The sequence below is a fragment of the Galleria mellonella genome, unplaced genomic scaffold (genome assembly GCF_026898425.1).
Source record: "Galleria mellonella isolate WM207_F2 unplaced genomic scaffold, CSIRO_AGI_GalMel_v1 utg32, whole genome shotgun sequence".
Lineage (NCBI taxonomy): Eukaryota > Metazoa > Arthropoda > Insecta > Lepidoptera > Pyralidae > Galleria > Galleria mellonella.
Genome location: NW_026442075.1, coordinates 5,725,588 through 5,747,011, shown reverse-complemented (window position 1 = coordinate 5,747,011; position 21,424 = coordinate 5,725,588). Strand labels below are relative to the sequence as shown.

General features: G+C 30.8%; 2 protein-coding genes across 3 annotated transcripts in view; one reads left to right on the top strand and one right to left on the bottom strand.

The window, feature by feature from the left end:
* Positions 1-21,424, bottom strand: part of LOC113510614 (elongation factor-like GTPase 1) — a 154,655-nt gene that overhangs the window by 119,772 nt on the left and 13,459 nt on the right. The window lies entirely within an intron of this gene.
* LOC113510615 (zonadhesin) overlaps positions 1-21,424 on the top strand; it is a 64,508-nt gene that overhangs the window by 37,204 nt on the left and 5,880 nt on the right. The window contains exons 2-3 of the mRNA XM_026894075.3: positions 20,855-20,965; positions 21,246-21,386. Of these exons, the coding sequence (XP_026749876.2) occupies positions 20,855-20,965; positions 21,246-21,386 (252 nt within the window). The remainder of the gene's footprint in view (positions 1-20,854; positions 20,966-21,245; positions 21,387-21,424) is intronic.

The window sequence follows — 21,424 nt, the reverse complement described above, 5'->3', positions numbered from 1 at the left end:
CCGCCGAAGAAAGTTTCGGCGTCGCGTGCTCAGTCCGATACAAAAACGAACAAATCATTGGATGGACAATCGCTGGTTTTGATTAATGAATGGTGTGTGAAATTGAAATAGCTCTCGGGCTTTATACGACCTTAAAATATTTCTGTGATGTGCGGTGTACATCATTTAAAAAGTAATTATTCCTAACGATATACCAAGCATGACCCAATAAATTAATTACGAAATCCAGTAAACATTTATGTCTATTGGCGAAAAAATTGCTATCACTTTCCAACGATGAAAGTTTATAAAATGGCTTATGGTATGTATGTTATGTGTACAAGTGCTCAAATTATCCAGTAAGAACATTTTTTAATAGGCGAGCCATGTTCTTTTTGTCGAGAATAAATCAATATGGTACAAGAAGATATATGTAATGTAATTACAATAAGAATTACACGACTTGAATTGATTGTATGGTCAACTTTTAAAATGCAAGAAACTGCTTAAAAGTTGAGCTTACGATCGATTCATACCATATAATTTAAACCGAAAATTATAGGTGAAATCGTATAAATGTTCTTATGCCGACCGCGATTTGTGGGCTATTGTAGTAATACAAAAACGTTGAAACAATTTGAGGCCCTTTCTCTATAGCCTTTCTACTATTATGTTTTACTGTCACTAGGGTCTATATTATTTTACTGTAATAGACATGAAAATATACAAAATAAGTTTCGTCATGGATATTTGCGTTATATGATAAATTTGTTCCGAAGATATCATAAATTAATAAATTGAATATAATTCTGTGATAAAGAAGTTTCAACAGCGCTAATATAAAAAGTAATCTTATTTTTCAATTAGATAGACAACAACAACTGTCGTGAGATCAATTTTTGAATGTTTACACTGTTATATGACAGAGAGTCGAGTCATCGGAGCTCGCGTAGCACGCACGTGCACATCCGCTCACTTTCAGTTTCGGTGTTAGCATTCACTGTAACACAGCCTTTGTTGTCACGCCGAACATGTAAACAAGGTACTTAAAACCATTTGTGTCTAAAGAATACGAATAATGTTCACGTTTGTTCAACATAGTATTGTTGACCGAATGTGAAGATCGTTTAAAGATAAAGGGCGATCTCGAAACAAATCATCAACAGCTTTGATACAGGATCATGTATTGTTATTGCGGGTATATCAATTTAAAAAATTGTTAATAGTGATTATATGCATATATTTAAAGGAAGTAAATATATTCAGACTGACATAATAATTAGATCTATTAGAACCTTGACATTTTTTCACCCACCTTAAACCATTTAATTAAAATCAATAAAAAACAAATCTAGTGCTTAGTGATTATTTTCGGCACAAGTAGTGGCTTTGGGTGACAGTTTTTTCTAGAATTTCTTGTCAAGGAGACAGTGAAGGCCAACTATTCAAATCTAGTTCGAATTCCAATGCGTCACGGAGACGTTTAGCAAGTAGGTTAAGTGAAGTCACCAAGCTGTTTAGAGAAACAACATTAGAAGTTACGAATACGCGTTTAGTTATCCGCTCGTAAAGAGACTAAAAGGGACAGAATAGAAAGCAAACATTCCCTTTTATTGAACAAGAACTTTCTTGTCTGGATAACAAGATCGACTATAAAATTTATTGAAGTCTACGTAATATAATGAGAACATGTGTATAAGTTACCTAAAACACAATGTGGAAACTAGGCTTTAAACTTTAGACATCAATAAAAATACATAATGACATTGGAAATAAACATAACATAAAATACAGTTTCAAAAATTATTAATAGTGAGTTAAATAATACAAATATAAATAAATAAAATTTAACAATATGTAAAGTTTTAAAGATGATTTCAAAATACATACTTATATTTTCATAATGAAAAATCAGTAAGATGGAATAAATGAATCTAGGATAAGTACACTTACTATTTGGAACTAAATATAAAGAGAAAAAAACAAGGTACAATATATGGATAAACAGTAATTCAAACGGTAATAGTTAATCGCTGAGTAATGACACAGTTAATATTTTTGCTGCGCTAGGGTCAAGATTATTGTGTTAATACTAAATTTGTTTATGCGTAGAAAAACAAAATGTGTAAAAGTGTTTATGAAACTGTTTTTCTTTTTTACTTTGTATCAGTATACACATAAAAACACATAAAAAGCTAAAAGATATATTTGATCGAATTGAACAATCATATATGTATATAAAAGGAGATATTTGTTACTAGTGGCCCGTCCCGGCTTCGCACGGGTGGGCATTTTTACATTTTAAAAACTGGCCACAAAGGCTGCACACGCGACGGAAGCTTAGAAATGGAGTAACTTTTCCCGTTTTCACAACATTTCCCTTTACTGCTCTGCTCCTATGGATCGTAGCGTGATGAAAAGTACACTATAACCTGCCAAGGAGTATGAACAATAATTGTACCAATTTTTGTTAAAATCCGTTGAGTAGTTTTTGTTTCTATAACGAACATACAGACAGACAAAAATTTTATTGATTGCATTTTTGGCATTAGTATAAATCACTAATCACCCCCTGATAGTTATTTTAGAAATATATTTTATGTACAGAATTGACCTCTCTACAGATTTATTATAAGTATAGATTGCCTTTTTTATCCTTGCTATAATTGTACAATTAAATTCACAAATGATACAGAAATTCGACAAACGATTATTAGTTTCCAGTTTAATTTATGGTGACCTCTGAAGGTGATTTATTTTGTCCATATTTTTTTTAAATATAATGATTATTTCGACATAAATATAAATTTATATTTAAGTGTAAGTATACCCTAATTACTACAAAATACAATAAACATCTCGTTGAAGTTAATAGTAACGTAGACATCTAGGGATCACGACTAATGCCAGTAGTGGCATTGCAGTGAGGCTATCAATTTTCTCAAATAAATATCTCCCTTTAGCCACGCGGAAGCCACTGGTATGTTATTCCAACAGGCGGCGAACCGCATTAACCCGCCGCAATCATAGTCAGCGAAAAGGCAATTTCCAAGCCTATGTTAACTTAAAGCACGAGCTGCCCAGAAATTGTAAGGAAAAAGTTCCCAGCCTGTCGGAAGGAACGATGAAATAATAAATCACTGTAATGATAGCGATACGCTGCGATTACTGTGCATCAGTTAGAGCCGGGTAGAGACAAAGATAAAATAGCTTTGTTATACACTCCAGATTATCTTATACAATTCTGAATAAATAAAAACAATAACGAGCGATAGACAATCTTATTAATTCTCTGATTTTACATTAGACTTTGTTCCATAATGAGAAGAATTATGTTCCGCAAAGAGAAACGTGGCTTACGAGTAAAACGTGACTAAGTGAATATGAGATCAACACGAGGTGAATAAACTACCAAAGATAATTAGGTATCAAAATTTGTTAAGAAAAGGAGCAGATATCTTATAACATACAGTGCAAAAAATATTAAATACACGAATTAAGAATCTCCTTTTGGATGACGCTTAAATTAATATACGATCATAAAATGGTATACTGTACTTAATTTATTCAATTTAATATTTAAGTGTTATAAAACAAAACATTGTTACATATAAAGTTATTGAGAAGAATGATGAGATAGGAAGCAAAAAAGTTGGGTCAAGTTTGATAAATGATGTAGCACTTCTTAATGGTATTAAGGCTCGTTTGTCATTTGAAGTGAGTTCTCACTTGAATAGCGCGCTTCGTTTGATGATAATTCCGCCAATATTTCAGTACACGCTTCGAATTTGTTATAGAAGTAATACTTACAGAGTTTAAGATAAATATCAGTTATTCTCTGATGAAGGGGTTTAGTGATACCGATTCATGTTACACTATACTTATTGTAAAACCAGTACCTTTTTTATATCATGATGGTTTAAAAAACAATGAAAATTTTAAGGAATGAACTTTGAAATGACCTTAATCTTATCTCTTTGAGGAATCAACTTTTATTAGGATCGTATAAAATATAATAACAGTTAATAAAAGGAAAATATATTGCGTAATATATACTAAAAATAAATATGAGCGAAATGGAACATTTAAAATTCTCAGCAGAATCATAAAGGTTAGATGATGAAGGTTTTCTAAAAGTTTTGTTTGTGTAAGGATTATTAGTACCGCGGATTTACAAATTATAGATATAATTTTGGCTGCATTACAAAGGAATACTCAGTTAATCAAGACTGCTAATGGTAAAATTACTATGAGGATTGATGTGCTGCAAAACGTGTGTATACTTATTAGATTCCCATCTAGATCTCAGTCAATCGCAGCCATTAATGTTTGTAACGACAGCGTTAACTACTTTTCTACTGGTAGAGCCCTGAGGCAGAGCAGTAACTTGAATAATTATCTGCACTCATAATATTTTAGTTATCTGATAGGCAATTGCTTTTGATTGTTATAGTAAGTTACAATAGTATTAACAGTACTATATACAATAATTTACTGTCAACTATTATAAATATATATTGGTATAATTCTCGCGTATTCGTATAATTTGACAGCAAATACAAATATAAATGCCTCGTTTAAAATAAAACTTTCATTAGTTGAAAACATTGTCCAATATAATAAACTCTAATTATATTTATGATATAAAATATGACCATACTAAAAACAAGTTTGTGTAGTTCACTATCAATCAAGTCTACCCTTATAAATACACGATGTAGCGAGTTTGTTCAACCGACGGAATAGAGCTTATAGCAAACTTGTAATTGTCTTGTCGTGACTAATAATAGACATTCGAGCTGTTCTTAAACAGACTCTCGATTTAGAAATAATAAACATAGAAGATCTAAAATTTTTGTTAATACCCTACTTGTTTTTAATAATTCATAAGATCAGTCGATATTATGTATAGCGGAGAAATGTTAAGACCATGCAAGATTAATCAGAAACTACTGGTTTTAATAAAATATTTTATGACTTCAGGGCAAAGAATATTAATGTATACAACTACGTAGTAGAAAGATATGGGCATTAACGTCTTACAACAAAACGTGATCATTTCTAAGAAATAGATACGTTCGTTCACTTAGAGACAATACAATAGTTTCAATATATTACAAGAGAAATAGCTGCGATTTAATCAATTAATAACCGAGGAATAGCCACAGACATCACGATACAAATTAAATTTTAGTTTCTTATTGCATTTCGAGAGGCTGGCATTGCTGATGCTGTGATCGTGATTTGAGAATACTTCGCCAATAGTTTAGTATATAGACAGTTCGCACTTTCTACAAATAAGGTCACGGATTTAAATGAACCGATGGCAGCTATTTGTATCTCGAACATTACAAACGAGCGAGAGCAAAGAATGACCATCTTCACTTTGCTTTAGCTTTATAAAATATTTCTTTTTTTATCCATTACGATGTTTGAGATGTTTTTTGTGGTACTAATATAATTGTTATTTAATCACGATCTATCATAAAAGTGGACTAGGTTGAGTAAGTTCTGTTATTTGAACAAAGCTATTTATTTTGTAGTATCACTGGTAAAAAAAAATTAAAATAAACAATGCTCATCATATATTACTAATATATAATTATAATAAAACACGAGAACTTAAGAAACAAATATATGTATTGATAATTTTACAATAATCTAATATACCTAATTTAAAGCAATTAATTACATCAGACCGAAGTGCATGATTGGCTAGTATGCATGTAATAGAACATGTTCCGCATATATCTTATAGGAAGATATATATATATATATATATATATATATATGTACTTAATAATTATTAAAATAATAGATGGTTATCATAATCTCAACATATTTGTTTGTGGAATACAAATTGACAAATATTGGGGCTTCATATGTTTTAGGGCAAGTCGCTGTCCACTTTCGTTTACAGTGAAGACAACTTAAAAACTTTTAAAAAGATACAATTTATTATTTTTAATTGTAATTACGATTGAAAAAAATTAAGCGAGTTTAGCTATAATATTAGAAAAAACACCTCCACTTCTTCAATAAAAATTTATTACCAACCTCAAACTACACATAAAATATACATTTAATCTGTTTATACTTAATGACAGCAATGTTTCGTATATGCAATTACTTAAATCAACATAAATTATCATAACTATGCGTCATTAATCATTTAAACGGGATCATAATTTACAATGTATGATTAATGACCTGATTAGAGTCAATAAAATATCTATTACTATAATTTATGAACCGCTCATCGCTCGTGTTATTAAAGTACTATAGAATGACGGAGTAGCAAGAAGTTTGGATATTGTCACACGAGTTGCGTAACATTTACCGTTAAGATATTGTAGAGATTACAAGTGAAGACAATAGTTGCGATTATGTGTATACTTTAATCGGTACGCAACGGCGGATGATTGGCAACACTGACAGCTATTACCGCAAGATGAGAACGGTATTATTTTGTGGGCACCTCCTTGGCCGCGTAAACATGCCACGGACAGCTACCTAGCTACCAACAAAAAGTACGCCTGATTGAACAGAACTACTCTCGTTTGACGGTAATATATTTTTTACCGGTATTTCAAGTAAAAATTTTAGTAAATCGGTATAAATAGGTTTCTAATTCTAAAAATAAATTTATTGAATAAAAGATGTATAAGAAATCAGAAAAAAAGGGTTCTTAAGCTATTAACCTGTAAGAAGGCGTGGAGTTCAAAATTACACGGATAAGCGCACCTGAAGCAAAATACTAATTCAGATTGATCTATAAAATAGAACCTAATCGCATTATATTAATACAAAAAACATGTCAATTATAAGTATTCAAACAAAAAATCTTTTCGTAATTATTATAAAATACAAATTATATTAATAAATACAAGAACAAAATAAAAAATAATATTAACTTCGATGGACTAACGTGCCACTTCATATATGCTATACCTATCTAAGTGAGCAAAGGTCTGAAGTGCATTTATATTAAAGTGAGTAAATATTTCCTTATGGAGAATATAGTACCAGAATGACTTCATCAAATCATAATACTAATCGTCAGCATCATAATCAGAGGTTTACACAGAAATGTTTATGAATCATATAAATTCCTTATTAATGCAGTTAAATAAATTATGTAATTCACAAACACCTCCATCTTCCATACCATCTCAGTTAATCATCTAAATAACATGTTGCGAGCTCTTCATTTAATGTTTTCATTCTATGTAATATTAAGAACATATAAAAAACATAGTGATATCTCTTTACTGTAATCATCATCATCATATTTGGGGGGTTTTGCTAATAGTTGCCATGTTTAGCAAGCGGGTTGGCAACCGCAGTTATGGTTTAGATGATATTTTAAAAAGGACGCTGCTGTCCATCTCTCGACCATTAAGATCCCTTAGTGGTGATTAGAGTCGTAAGGGGCATCTTACGACGTCCACGGAAAAAGAAGGGGTGGCTCATTCTGTGTCGGGACTACACATGTTCTTTATGTTAATAGCATCAATAAAATTACGATTGTAAAACTAGTCTTGTACCAATCAAGCTTCTAGATGTAAATATGCTGAAACAATATGTTGATACCGACATCAAACGTATTTCTGCGACATTGCAACCGTTAGACCAAAAATACATAAACTACAAACAAGCAGACACCGGATTGGCATGTATCACATCAGATGAGCCAATTACGCGAAGATTTCATTGTATAGGAAATGCTGACTAAAACGTATGGGACGTCCCCGTGGGGTGGGGATAAGCGTAATGTATGATCAGACTGGTCTTATCGTTCTATCAGTTCCTCGGTTCACCGCGCGTGCTTTTGCATGCAAGATGGACCCGGCTCGACACTAGATAAACCTTAGAATAGTGTCCCCTCAACTCGGAAGCCTCTTTTACTGCCTTGCACAATAAAGACCACATCCACACGTTGAGATGTAAATCTTCACTCGATTTCAATAGCTTGCATTGTTCTGTTTAACGATGCCACTCGGGAAAATTTCTCCGTCTTTCGAGAGTACTTTATAAGTAAGATTACGAAGCCTCAGCGCTAGACGTTTCCTCTTGAAGAAGTCATTTTGTTGAATTATTTTTTAAACCAATGTGTTATTTTGAACTGTGCATATAATTAATCGAATGAAAATCCTGATCTATATTAATAAAATATAACTTAGTTTAATTTTAATAACAGTTTAAAGGACACAATAAGGGCGCAAGAATCAGACACTACAATAATATCTAACAAATTGTTAGGTAAGTAGTAATTGATATCGTACGTTGTTAGTATATAATTTATTACAATTTTAAAACCAAAATGTGTCCATATTGCTAAAGTGCTAAACATACTTTATTAATTATTTTTATAGAAGTAAAAATTATCTGTAAGTAAAGATTGAGACATATGTTCAAATAATGAATAAACACTATTCATACTAAACAACAATTAATAATAAAGTAATATATTTATGTACGTTAATATTAATACGTAATATAATAGGTAGAACTGTGACCGTAAGTAATCCATTAGAGTATAATAGGCTATAGGTCAGCAAAGTACTGGATGTATGCGATAAATTTAATCTACCTTATTAGAGGTCGGTTATCGGGCTCGGTTAGTGTCGCCCGCGTGGGCAGGAAAGGTTGGCTCTATCGTACTAGTCGGATCTAGTATTTCAGCCGTCGTTGATACACGCCGTTCCTTCCTACGCATTAAATTGTGTCTATAATTACGATGATAAACATATTTTGAAAAATATGTCTTTGGTATTTTTTATAGTATATGCCAATGATTACATCTATAAATGTAGTTTATTTTCGTCTAAGATAAAATACGGAATTGGTTTCTTAAATTTCAAGAAGCTTTAACGTTATTTAATTTTATTCATTCCATAAAAAATAATATCATTTTCAATTTTGATTAAATTGGAACCAACGAAACCAAACAAAATCCATTAAATTAAAAATAAAATATTTTCACATATAAAGCAGTAGAAGTTGGTTTTAATAAATATATTTGAGGTAATAAAAAACTTGGGCCCATTAAATTAGTCTTATGCAATAAATTCTAATTTGGTGGGCCTAAGTTGTCAGAGGACCTTTTGTAAATTGTTTTCGGAAAAAGATTATTCTGTTTGTAAATTCACTCGTCACATATATTTACGTAAAAGGCACTTACATATTAAACATAACATTATACTGTAAACAAATACCTGAGCTTATACAGAATATAAGCGCTATAGTGCATTCAAGCATAACAATTACAATAAAATGTTGAGTGCGGGCCTAATATTAGCGAACATGCGAGGGACACTATTAATTGCCAAATTTTAAATCTGTCTATTGTTTTATATATTTTTTTCAATGTCGTTTATTTCATTGTTCCATTAGCAAGACGATTTTTTTATTAATTGGTTATTCCTTCGTGTGAATTTTATATTGTATTGAAATAACATTTTCATCATTTACATTTTATTACAATATTCTGCTACGCCAACCATACTTTTCTCATGTTCTATTTTATAAAGGATCTTAAATCCTTGTAAAGAGGACTTGCAAATATCCATAGTGACATATACACGACAATCTGAAACTCGATCTCTGAGTTCTAACTAAAGATAACAGGAGCAGGAGTTTGGATCGTGAACGGCAATACTGTTGGTACATGTTGCATGCTTCATAGTGAATAATAGCCACTATCTTCCTGTCGTTGATGTGTCTAAGATAGCTTCGGAGCTACAAGAAATATGTACGAATACGGAATTCCGACAAATAAATTGTTACTTTATACTTTTAGACCATCTGTGCATTTAGGAAATGTCATTTATATACCAATAGAGGGTTCTGAAGTTTATGTATATATTTCGGCTCATATAAAACTATATTTGATACACAATTTATAAATATTTGCTGTAATCATATTATTGTGAGTTATAAATATTAACTCCAAAAATATGAATACAGCAAATATTTAAAAAATAAAAAAAATACTCACGATTATATCTAACCCTTAATGATGTAATTAGGCACACTTGCCGAACATTTTGTGATGAACATAACATTCGAGATATAAATATATATATATATATATATATATATATATATATATATATATATATATATATATATATATATATATATATATATATATATATATATATATATATTATTATCCAATATTATGTTTTGGATTACAGACGATTAACATATTCATTACCGGACCAATATATATATATATATATATATATATATATATATATATATATATATATATATATATATATATATATATATATTAGTGTTTATGCAATTGATATATTTATAGTTTATATTTTTCAGTATTACATATTTTAGAGCTATTAAGAGAATAGAATTGTACTTTCTATGTGTAGTAGAGAATGCTTTTAACAACCAGCATTAAAATAATAATACGTATCTATGGAAGCTCTTACTTAAATATAGGTATTATTGGTCCAGTCCAAAGTCAATGATTACACATTGGATAGGTGTTTTGCAATATTACAATTAAATAATTAGAGAATGAATTAGGTTTCTCTACTCAATTATTTTATATGTTGTAAGTTCTATAAGCTATGTTCATATTCATTATTTTTTTGTAATTTTTTCCAAATAGTGATCTAATAAACAATTAAACCTATAGAATCGTTCCATTAAAATATATACACCGGTTCATAATGAACTAAGATATCGTATACCATACAAACAAAATTAAGTTGAGAACTTTTTTAAAGCTAGTAAAAACTTGTCTACAATTTTATGTTATTATTGTAATAAAAAATAAAGGCGTACATGAATAGAAAAAATACGCTATCAGAAACTTTGCAGATTGATTTAAACAACACGATTTTTTACGACAAGATATTGTTCTATATTTAACGGTTCAAGTAGCGTATCGCAAGAAAGCGCGCTGACGGTGAACTTTTCCCGGCTCAATGATTCACTATTGTGAACATTGTAACGCCTATTCTTTTCGTAATTTAACGTAGAAATATTAAAATATAACCAAATATAAATATACAACAACTAACGGTCAGACAGTAAATATAATATACATAGTGTTTATTGCCCTATACTTTTGTATCAATTTTAAAATATGTTTTATAACTAGCTGTACCTATGGCTTTAACTACTAAATCGTGATTAAGTATTTATAATATCAGTAGAATGGAAGCTCTAAAATTCGCAAAGAAATTTGATATTTTCGTACTAATAGGAATCGTCTTTCAACAACACCAGAGGTTACGTATGCGTACTTCATTTGAATTAATAATTCAAGAAATATGGCGTTGGCAACCTTACTGTGTGAATCCTTTTCGTTCAATAAACTTAGTAGTGGTAACCTTAAGTACAGGAACAAAATACAGGATCCGACATTATATTGCTACGGACTTTAAATTGTATTTGCGAGGCGCTCTCGATAGTAGTACCCAGCTCTATTGAATAAGTTTTTGTTATTTTCCTGTACCGTGCAATAGTTGTAGAGATTACACAATTAATTTGTTGTTTACAAAAACTCCAATTTCGTAGTTTGTTACAGCAAAATCATGAAATGTATTTTAATATCAGATAACACGGTAATTTCCTTAGCCTCATCCAGTTTTTGTCGGCTTCCGCATTGTTAAAGAGGGAAAGTCGATGTTTTCTCTGCCTTGCATGGATACAAAAGCGATCAGTTATCAGCTACATAACGAATGGTGTTAAAATAATACTAATATTATAAATGTGAAAGTTCGTAAAGTTGTTTGGATGTTTATTACTAAAACTAGCTTAAACGGTTGAACTGAATTGAATGAAATTTGGTACACATTTTTAGGTAGCGTATATATAAACTTAACAGATAATACACTATATCTACCAATTCACGCGGGCAAAGTAGCATTTGCATTATATTAAAATCACTTTACCTTATATCGTGTAAATAAACTTATAATTTCTATAAGGTCAGTCAAACAAAGAGACTCGTCAGAAAACCTCGTTTACTCTAAGATTCTGAATCCTCCAATGAATAAGGTGATTTTCACAGAAGACTATGGCATGGGGTTTTACAAGTAAGATATTAAAGATTACCTGAAATCGTCAATACTCCTGTGACGATCATAGTATTTTACATATCTATTAGCCATAATAACAGCTTACCATAAGACTGGTCTTATAATTATGACAATAACATGATATAATAAGTCCAACTCGCGCAATCGAAACTCCGGGACATAGGGTACAAGCTATAAATTGTGTAATATAATTGCAATATCACGATAACTGTTTCAATTATAGATTTATCTCTTCTGATGAATAGCTACTAGCCGTCGTTAATGATCGCGTGACTATTGTTTTCCGGTATTCAAATAATTGCGGGAAAGCTTTTTCCTGTGTGCCTTTAGATATATAATTTGCATATGTGTAACTATACAATTTTCCTTTCATCTTTATCACATCATTTATTTTTTGTTGCTTCGTCAAATGTTAGGTGAGGTTAGTTATTTATAAGACTAAAAATTCTTATAAGGTAAAAACATCGACTTGAAAGTTAATTTCAAAAAATAATAAGAAGAGTAAGTGAAAGTAAGAATGTCACAGAACACTCGACTGATAAACTTCCCAAAAATCCTTACTGATGTTATAAATGTGAAAGTGTATTTGTTACTACTTTTTGTCTCAACAGCTTAACCAATCACTATGAAATATAATATATACATACTAAAAAGGACTGAGAAGGACAAACGTGTTGTGTATCCCGGTTAGTGAACATATCCCGGTCACACGGACAAAATAGCGGGCAAAATGTAGTGTAAAACAAATTTCGCAAATTTTTCACAGCTCATATCTGCTATAATGACAGAGTAGTCATATAGCTTTCTCAAATTTATGATAACTAATGAAAATCCGAAGATACATATATGGTACACATATATAAAAAAAAAGAACTAACAATGATAGATTTACTTCCTTGTTCTGGCAATCAGAAAGTTGGGTCACTCCCATTAACGTAAAGGAAAAGCATCTTGCTTTTGGTCCTGCCCATACGGTAACGGAAAAGAAAGATATGTTCGTTGTATTACTAGTTTTTAGCTGTTAATGGTTCCGCATTAGAACAGCTGCGAAAGAACCAGGAAAAGAAAATAACTATGCTGCTATTATTAGAAGCAACAGGCTAAAGCTATAATTATTTAGGACTAGCTGTTTGTTGGGAAAACTTGTTCTCAAGGGAATACTCGTAGAAAATAATTAAACATAGAACTTTCAGGATAGGCTTTTAGTAGTTCCAGAAATTCTTAGAGGACAAATGTTCAAATATGATAACATGTCGGGATAATTTTCTCTCTTAATTTTATACCAAGTCTAAATACATTCTTAGTGTTCTACTTAATTTTTCCAGTTCCGGAAAAGTTTATACTGGAATTCTTAGTTTTATACAAGAGCTTTGAATACAAACAGATATTTCATTAATAATTTTATATAGGTACTTCTATTCGAAATTTTAATACTATTTACAGTTTACGATTTAAGACATTTCTCATAAGATTTGTACATAAATCTTTTAAATGAGAAATAAAAAATTATGAACATGCACTTAATATCTATTGTTAGCGAGTACAGACTATTAAACATCAATTATTATATAATACTATTTCCCTTATTAACAGTTATTTTTTAAATATCATCTCTTGACTATTGTAAACAAAGAATATTGTACAGAAAAAAATCTGTGCGAGTTTGATTTATATAATACAAGGAAGATAAAAAAAAAAAAAAAACTAATCAGCATTGTAGCAATTGAATGTGAATAAGTTGTTAAGCTTATGAGAACTCAATAGCATCCAACAGAATTCAGCATTAGCATTGCATAATATTATTAACCGATCGAGTAAAATAATGTGATAAGATTCTTGCATGAATATGCAATGTGTTGAACACTTGATTTCTTATTTACTACAAAAAGGTGGAAAACATTCTAGCGAATAGCAGACTAAATAAAAATTGTTAAATAGTACTAACTGTAAACAGATGATAAATTATTTGTTTATGAAACAAGCGTAGATATTAATTGCTAGTACAATTATCGTATTTGAGAGAGCAATGTGAGATATTTAATAAGAGAAGTGTTGATGAAAATGAGAAGAGAATTTCTTTAAAATTGATTTAGATTTGGTTAAACTGACAAAGACTAATTAAAAAGCTAAGCCAGATATGGAAAAATAAGGTAACCCAGTTCAAAATAAATTTCTAGTAAACCAGAAATTTGTACTTAATCTAGAGTATAAATTGAATAAACGAGAAAATAGGTTAAGTCTAATTAAAATACCATGTAGATTGGAATCAATAATTAAATGAAAACTACTTGTATTTAAGTGACATCTACTCTTTATCCAGATTTTAATTAAAATGATGGAAAGAATTATTGTTGCTTTATGAAGCATAATTAAAACAAAATTTAATTTTAATGTAATTGCTTTGTAATATTAAATATTTGCATACTTATTTTGCCAGTATTGATCGGACCCGAAAAACTTAATATTAATTTTCGCAACAATTTTAGCAGTCTATGCACTACCCACAGATCCATAGTAGCGCCTAAAAATTTATACCATTTTAATGGAAGTAGTTATGGGAAAATCATTATACTCTATTCTTTTGGCAGTAAAAAAACTGTTCACACGTTATTATTACTTAATTAACAACAATGTTACTTAGTTACTCAAACGTTTAAAGTTAAAACCAAAATAAAAGAATTGGTGGAAGCTCTCCTCTATCATTTATTAAGTGTTTGTACTCGTTACATTTTTAAATAATTTCAGTTATTTAACACAATTGGTTACGAGTGCTGCGACTAGCTATTAATAATGACAATTTTTTATTACAAATCCAACTTGAAATTTAACAACATTAAATACATACATTATCTTGTATTCGTCTCGAAAGTAAAAATAATAAAGTTTTGTACTTTATGTAAAAAAAGGTGGAGAGCATTATTTGTTTAATATTACTATTATTTTGTTTAACCATCGTGCTGAACTCCAGGTGTATTCATCACGGTGGGATAACTGACCTGCCTTTTCATTATTACCTATCATCCCTTACTGGTGCCCCGCCAGCGTATACCGTTAGCGCAGGGGTTACCATTCCATTATCATCCATAAAAAAATAGGAAACTCGAACTGTCTGATCTAAAATAATATCTAAATAATATAGTGGAAAGTAGGTATATGTAAATAAATATATATATATATATGGAAGTACAATTTTATGGAGTTTTTATAGCCTATTCAATATATAATATTGTATTTTGGTATCTATGCCGGAAAATGCTTTCTAATATGCACACAATATTATTTCAATACCTGTAATAATGATACATGAGCGGCGTGTTCGTGGTTGTGCTGTTTAAATAATAAATCAGGATACGTCGGAAGTAATTACGCAACGGTTACATAAGGTACGCTACGCGGCAACCCTGAACCTGTATTGAGGTTGGTCGCGGAGCCGCGGCCAACGAACGCTATTTGCGTGGATCATGAAAACTTGATACTAGCAACGAATAAATTACTGTACGTCTATTCATTGTACGATCCATTAAATAATACAAGATTTTATTAATGTAAATTAAAGTTGTATGGAATATTTATTATTTTATTTGAACATATACCCCATATGTATTATATTATAAAAGACACTCGTAAACATAGAATCATACCTAAATCAAATTACTAATATAATGGCTGTACTTGCAATCAAATCAGTACAATATTTTATAACTTGTATAATTTAAGAAAATGAGAATACTTTTTGTTTTCAGTTTAAATTTATTCTGATATACATTTTATACTATAATACAACCGTATGGTTAGTTATAAGAATTTGTTGACATTTTAAGCAAGAATAATAAAAAAATAGAAAAATAATTTAAACGAGTGCGTGTGAATATATATAAACTTTAATGTTGTAGATAGAACGAAGACGGAATTTATTCACTTATATTATAACTCTATTTATATGCATTAAGGTTAACTGACTACACTTTATTAGTATTATACTACTTATTTAGTTATTTTATTATGTTCCTCATACATCCAGATTAATAAGTGTGGTAAAATCACAGCACGTTAACCATTGTAGGTGTACCCAGTTCACGCGAAATTACGGCTAACGATCAACGTAAGCTAATTGATGGCAATATACATACGAGTATTAAACGAGTATCTTGATGCGCTAGTTACTGATTATATGCTTCAGTATCAAGATGATGCAGTCAGTGCATAAATGTTATCTTAGATCGACAGGTTCCTTTTATGTCATTTCATTAAGCAGTGTGAATTAGGGCTTACACATAGATTTTATTTATGTTATGGTTTTAAAAAAATAGGTTTATTTATATTACTATACACAAGATCGTGTTCAATGTAGAGAAATACAGTTTTCACTGTTTATTAGTTAATGAGTCGGCTCTAAATTCAATACCACAGTAATTTCCTTATACTAGTCTATGGCGGACGTGTATATTTAACAGTGGGCAATTAACGGCTGGAATTATGATCATAACTTTTTCTGCTATTTACTATCCATTGCATAATATAAGCTTCTTGAATAGTCGTATTTAAGGTCATTGTTCCATCTAATTGAGGTCGATCTACATTATACTATATAATATATACTTGGAGTCGCCTGTTAAAAATCTTTCTTCTATATTTCTTTTATGGATCTGGGAGTCGATCACTGTTTTTTTTAATGGATGCAGATGGAATTTTAATGAAATATGGTGATAGGATGGTGCAACATAACTCTGATGATAGTTCAATCCATATATTTGCTGATGTTTTTCAAAGTTAAGACTTATTTTGGGTTTAGTAAGTTATAAACAATACGCGCTATTTGGTTAAGAACTTCGAGGTACTTTGAACGTGAAGATGTGGCGTAACTTCCCGAACGCTAAATAAGTTGAATTCATTGACTGACCTTTAGGTCGAAATAATTAATGCATATTAAGTGTAAGTAATTAGTATAACAATTTATTTTATAACTTTAATGTCCACCTTCCCACGCCATACTGTAAGATATATATCTATGCAACTCCCGTTAATTTTTCTTGAATTGAGTTTATCACTTGCACTATGTAATACGATAGAGATTGTTTTGTCACAATTGAAGTTGAGTTTTTTTTGTGGGGTACAATCTTTAATTGCGACTTATTACCTTGATAACACTGTAAAGGTAAAATCGCTTCGTTCAAATTAATTTTATTAATATAAAAAAACGTTATTAATAAAAAAAATATAGGTCCAAAATTATTCGAATACATTCGAATAGCACAGATTAGAATAGAATAGAAATTCTATTAATTCTGAAATAATATTCAAATGCAAGCACTAGTCCTCTTCTATTTTAGCAAATTTCATGACGTTTGGTTGAGTCAATAAGGCGCTTAGAGTTAACAAACAAATAATTTTTTTTTGACACATTTCATCATCATCACTGTTTTACCTTCCTGACACATTTTTATAATATTAATAAAAATATGTATATAATTTACACATTGACAGTTATCTTAACACGTTATGTCATGACGTATCGGTAACATCGAGATCATGATTTCCATATAGGGTAAACATATCGTGTGAACTCACTCCTGCCCCGAATTTGGCCTTATGGCACTTTCTGTCAGTTCTAATGGTTATCATAACGTGAATCAATGGAAACCGTGTCAAATAAAGTACTGCCAAGTCAAGAGATGCGATCTAGCAAGGAACTGTAAACCAAATGTCAGAGAGTTCAGTGGCTAGGGATCCTAGGAATGCTACTTTTGTTACTCCTTTTACACTATTGCAGAATTGTCACAATATTTTAAATACTACTATCAATGTATATGTTATTACAATATTGGTAGCATCAGTATTTATTGTGGAAATAAATTATACTCGTATTAAGTATTATCCATGAAAACTAAAATCTATAAGAGAGTAGGTGTAATAACAAAACCATTACAAAACGTCTAAAAAAAAAGAAACAAAATGCATGTTACAAAGTGAATATTTAAATTTAGAACGCAGATTCGTGTGTCAATAAATATTTAAGCTTCGTAACAGAGCCGTAAAGAAAAACGGGAGCTTCAATCTTCACAAAAATATTAATGGAATCAACTCAGAAGTAAACTCTATTTGTTCAAAATATATAATTGCGAAACACTGCTTTAAAAATATAGACGGATTGAGAAGCATCTTCTTAGAATTGGCGTAAAAATGGATTTGTTTGCCCAAATATCCGTATGCATTGCTTTGCTGTAGTTTTTTTTTAACGAACACCGTTAAAAACACTACAGCAAAGCAAAGCACATAAAAGAAACTGGATTATTTAATAAGTAAACCTTAATAGATTAGACGAAGATGATTTCCATGGTATTAGCTGCATTAGTAGAACCAACATTATATCCTGTTTAAAGTAATTGTCTAATATTACATTAACTACTGTACTTAATAGTTAAGTTTATACGTACAAGATTATCATTGGCATTTCGGTGAATAAAAATAAAGAAAGAAATTTTTTTAAATAAAGAGGATAGGGATAGATTTTTATAAATAAAGGATAATATATCCAAAAGTATAGTTGAAATTTCGATGATAGATGAGGTGTAAGAAACGAAAGATATATGTAAGAATAGAAGCCTTTGGCAGTCGGTTCTCTTTGCTTACCCTCAAGGAACGGTGTGAAAATAGGTACAATTCTACGACAGATAATACATGTTAATCTTAGTTCGAGTTCCAAAAACCGCTGCTACCATAACTCGATCGTTCAACTTGAACGTGACATCCGTTGTCTTTTTGTAGAAAAAAAATGTACGGCTGAGGATCCAGGCTCGCTTGCCCTCTCCTGACTCATCTGTGCCGGCATGGCCTCTTATCGAATACAGAATCAGTACGGTACTGACTCTCAAAAAGAGAAGTAACTTATAACCAAACTATTATCTCGCTACGACAATGTTACGCCTTAATCGTGCTTTACAAGAAGTGTTGTGCTTGATAATGGTAAGAATCTGTGTACACATGTGATACAAAAGTGATTTCATTAAATTAAGGCCCTAAAGCCAGTGAACATAATATTAGTGATACAGTAAACGTAACAAAGTTGACAATTAAATCTATGAAAATAATAAAAGTGAATAAAAAGAAGGCAATAAAAATGGTCGGTGATTTCATAGAAAAGAGTGAAAGCTGGTGTAGTTTTAAATAAAAACAGAAAGTAAATTTAACGAATATCCGAAATTTCCCACAACACGTGAAGGTTAAAAGATCTTGATGTTCAATTTGCACGTATAAAAAGCAAAGGAGTACCTAATTGAAATTTATACAATACTAACACGATTTTTTGTAATTATATTTAGCTTACGATGGTATAAAAAAATAAACATGTCCTATTTCGAACAAGTCACTAGTTGTATAAAGAATAATTAAATAACGTACTCAATACCAAAGACCGAATACGAAAAAAAAATCTTCGTATATCAATACTCAATACGTAAGCTTCGAATTACTATTTATCCTCTAAAGGCGGTTACAAATTGAATCGGCAGCAAAAAACCAAATGCATTCATTTAAATGTAAGAAATACGACTTGCTACAGTTATCTCGTTATCGGAACTGAAGTGTCGCATGTAATGGTAAGAAGACTTTTTTCTAACTGTGTAGTAAAAAAATTACAGTGCACAGATACAAAAAAGCTTTTGTTATGAATTAACATCTGATGACAATATAGAGGTCACTGGAGCAGATGGAGAAGAAAGATCTATAGAGGACTGATAGTTATCAAAATTAAATCTCACAGCAGGTGTACATTGTAATCGATGACAAAATAAAGATTACTGAGACGTAGGTAGCGGTATTGTATTAAGTATGCTGTGTACATATGCACATCTAATACTGGAAATAATAATAAACAACTACGATACGGTGTTTTTTACTATATAGCTTATCATTAGCCTTGTAGTTTATGTACGATTTACAGACAATAAGTTCAATTTTACGCAAGTAGAAATTTACAATGAAATTAGCGCTTATTTAAAACTTAATTAAGTGCAAAAAAAAAAAAAACAAAATATCGAACATAATCAACGTTTAACAGGTTTATTAACCTGATCTAGAGACGTGACGACGTAATCGGTATAAAATCGTAAGGTGCATGACCGTGAAACATTGTATCGAATAAGAATCATCGCGCACGAACGATTCCTTTCGGATATATCAGCTACATCAAAACAGCCACAAACTCGGCGTTAAACTTTTAACCGATAAAAATTGGATAATTTTGCAAAAAATGTTTTGAATGTTGCGTAAGATTTTGGACAAAATGTGAACGGATTTAAGAATAATCCATATAACATGCATCGAATCTAATGATTGAAGAAGCTTATATTAATGTTTAAAATTTTACGCAATTATACAAGATAATTGAAATGTATTTCCAAAGAGGGTCGTAAAATTATAAGCCAAATCCTTTAGTAATATGGATAAAATCATATTACGCCGACCCTAAATAATAAGTGGGATGAGGGTATGAAGATGATGATATACAAGATATTTCAAAGTGCATATGTACTAATTTGACCGCTGACCGACATATAAACAGTGGGTATGAATACGAAAGATTCAGATGTAGGTACTATCACCTCCGATTCTTTCGTATGTCGACCTCGACACGTTTCTTCGCCTTTGTGTCTGACTAACTAATGACAAGAGACATTAATTGACACAACAACATACATACATTTCCGTTCCGCAGTTCCGCAGAATTGATCTCGCTCACTAATAATTAACTTTCTTGAACTCTCCTTACGACAGTGTAACATAAATCATTCTTTTTTCAGACGGTGCCATTACCAGCAGGATCTACATCCGTATTGGCTAAACCGACAAAGTATCATTACTATCCCCACAATCAACACATCTATTTATTGCCAGAATGTGCAATTCAGCAGGTAAGTAATTTGCAATAAAATTTCAAGTATCTAATAGTAACAAATTTGACATTTAATTGTTGCTTATCAATTTCACTGCCAATCTCATTATATTTCTCTACTGGCCAAAATCATATAATAACAAAGATGAATCAGATGAATCTAGTTTACAGTTAGGTTTGATCAGTATTTTTAGACAAATGCGAGACGAATTTTCTTTGGTTCTCCGTTAAATACAATGGTTGACAAGAATTTCCTAGAAATCACTACTTGGAATAAAGATTTGCGTTTTATTTTGCAGGTTTGCAATGCAGTGTACGTGCGTTTGAACTATACACAGCCATTGTGCGCGTGCCCGGCACGCTACCGCGACCCATGTTCTGCGAGCCTCAACGCCGACGACCTGCATACCACGCGGCTTACCACAGATTCCAAAAAGAAGGCAAGTATAAAATTGTATCTGAATAAGCTGCTATACAA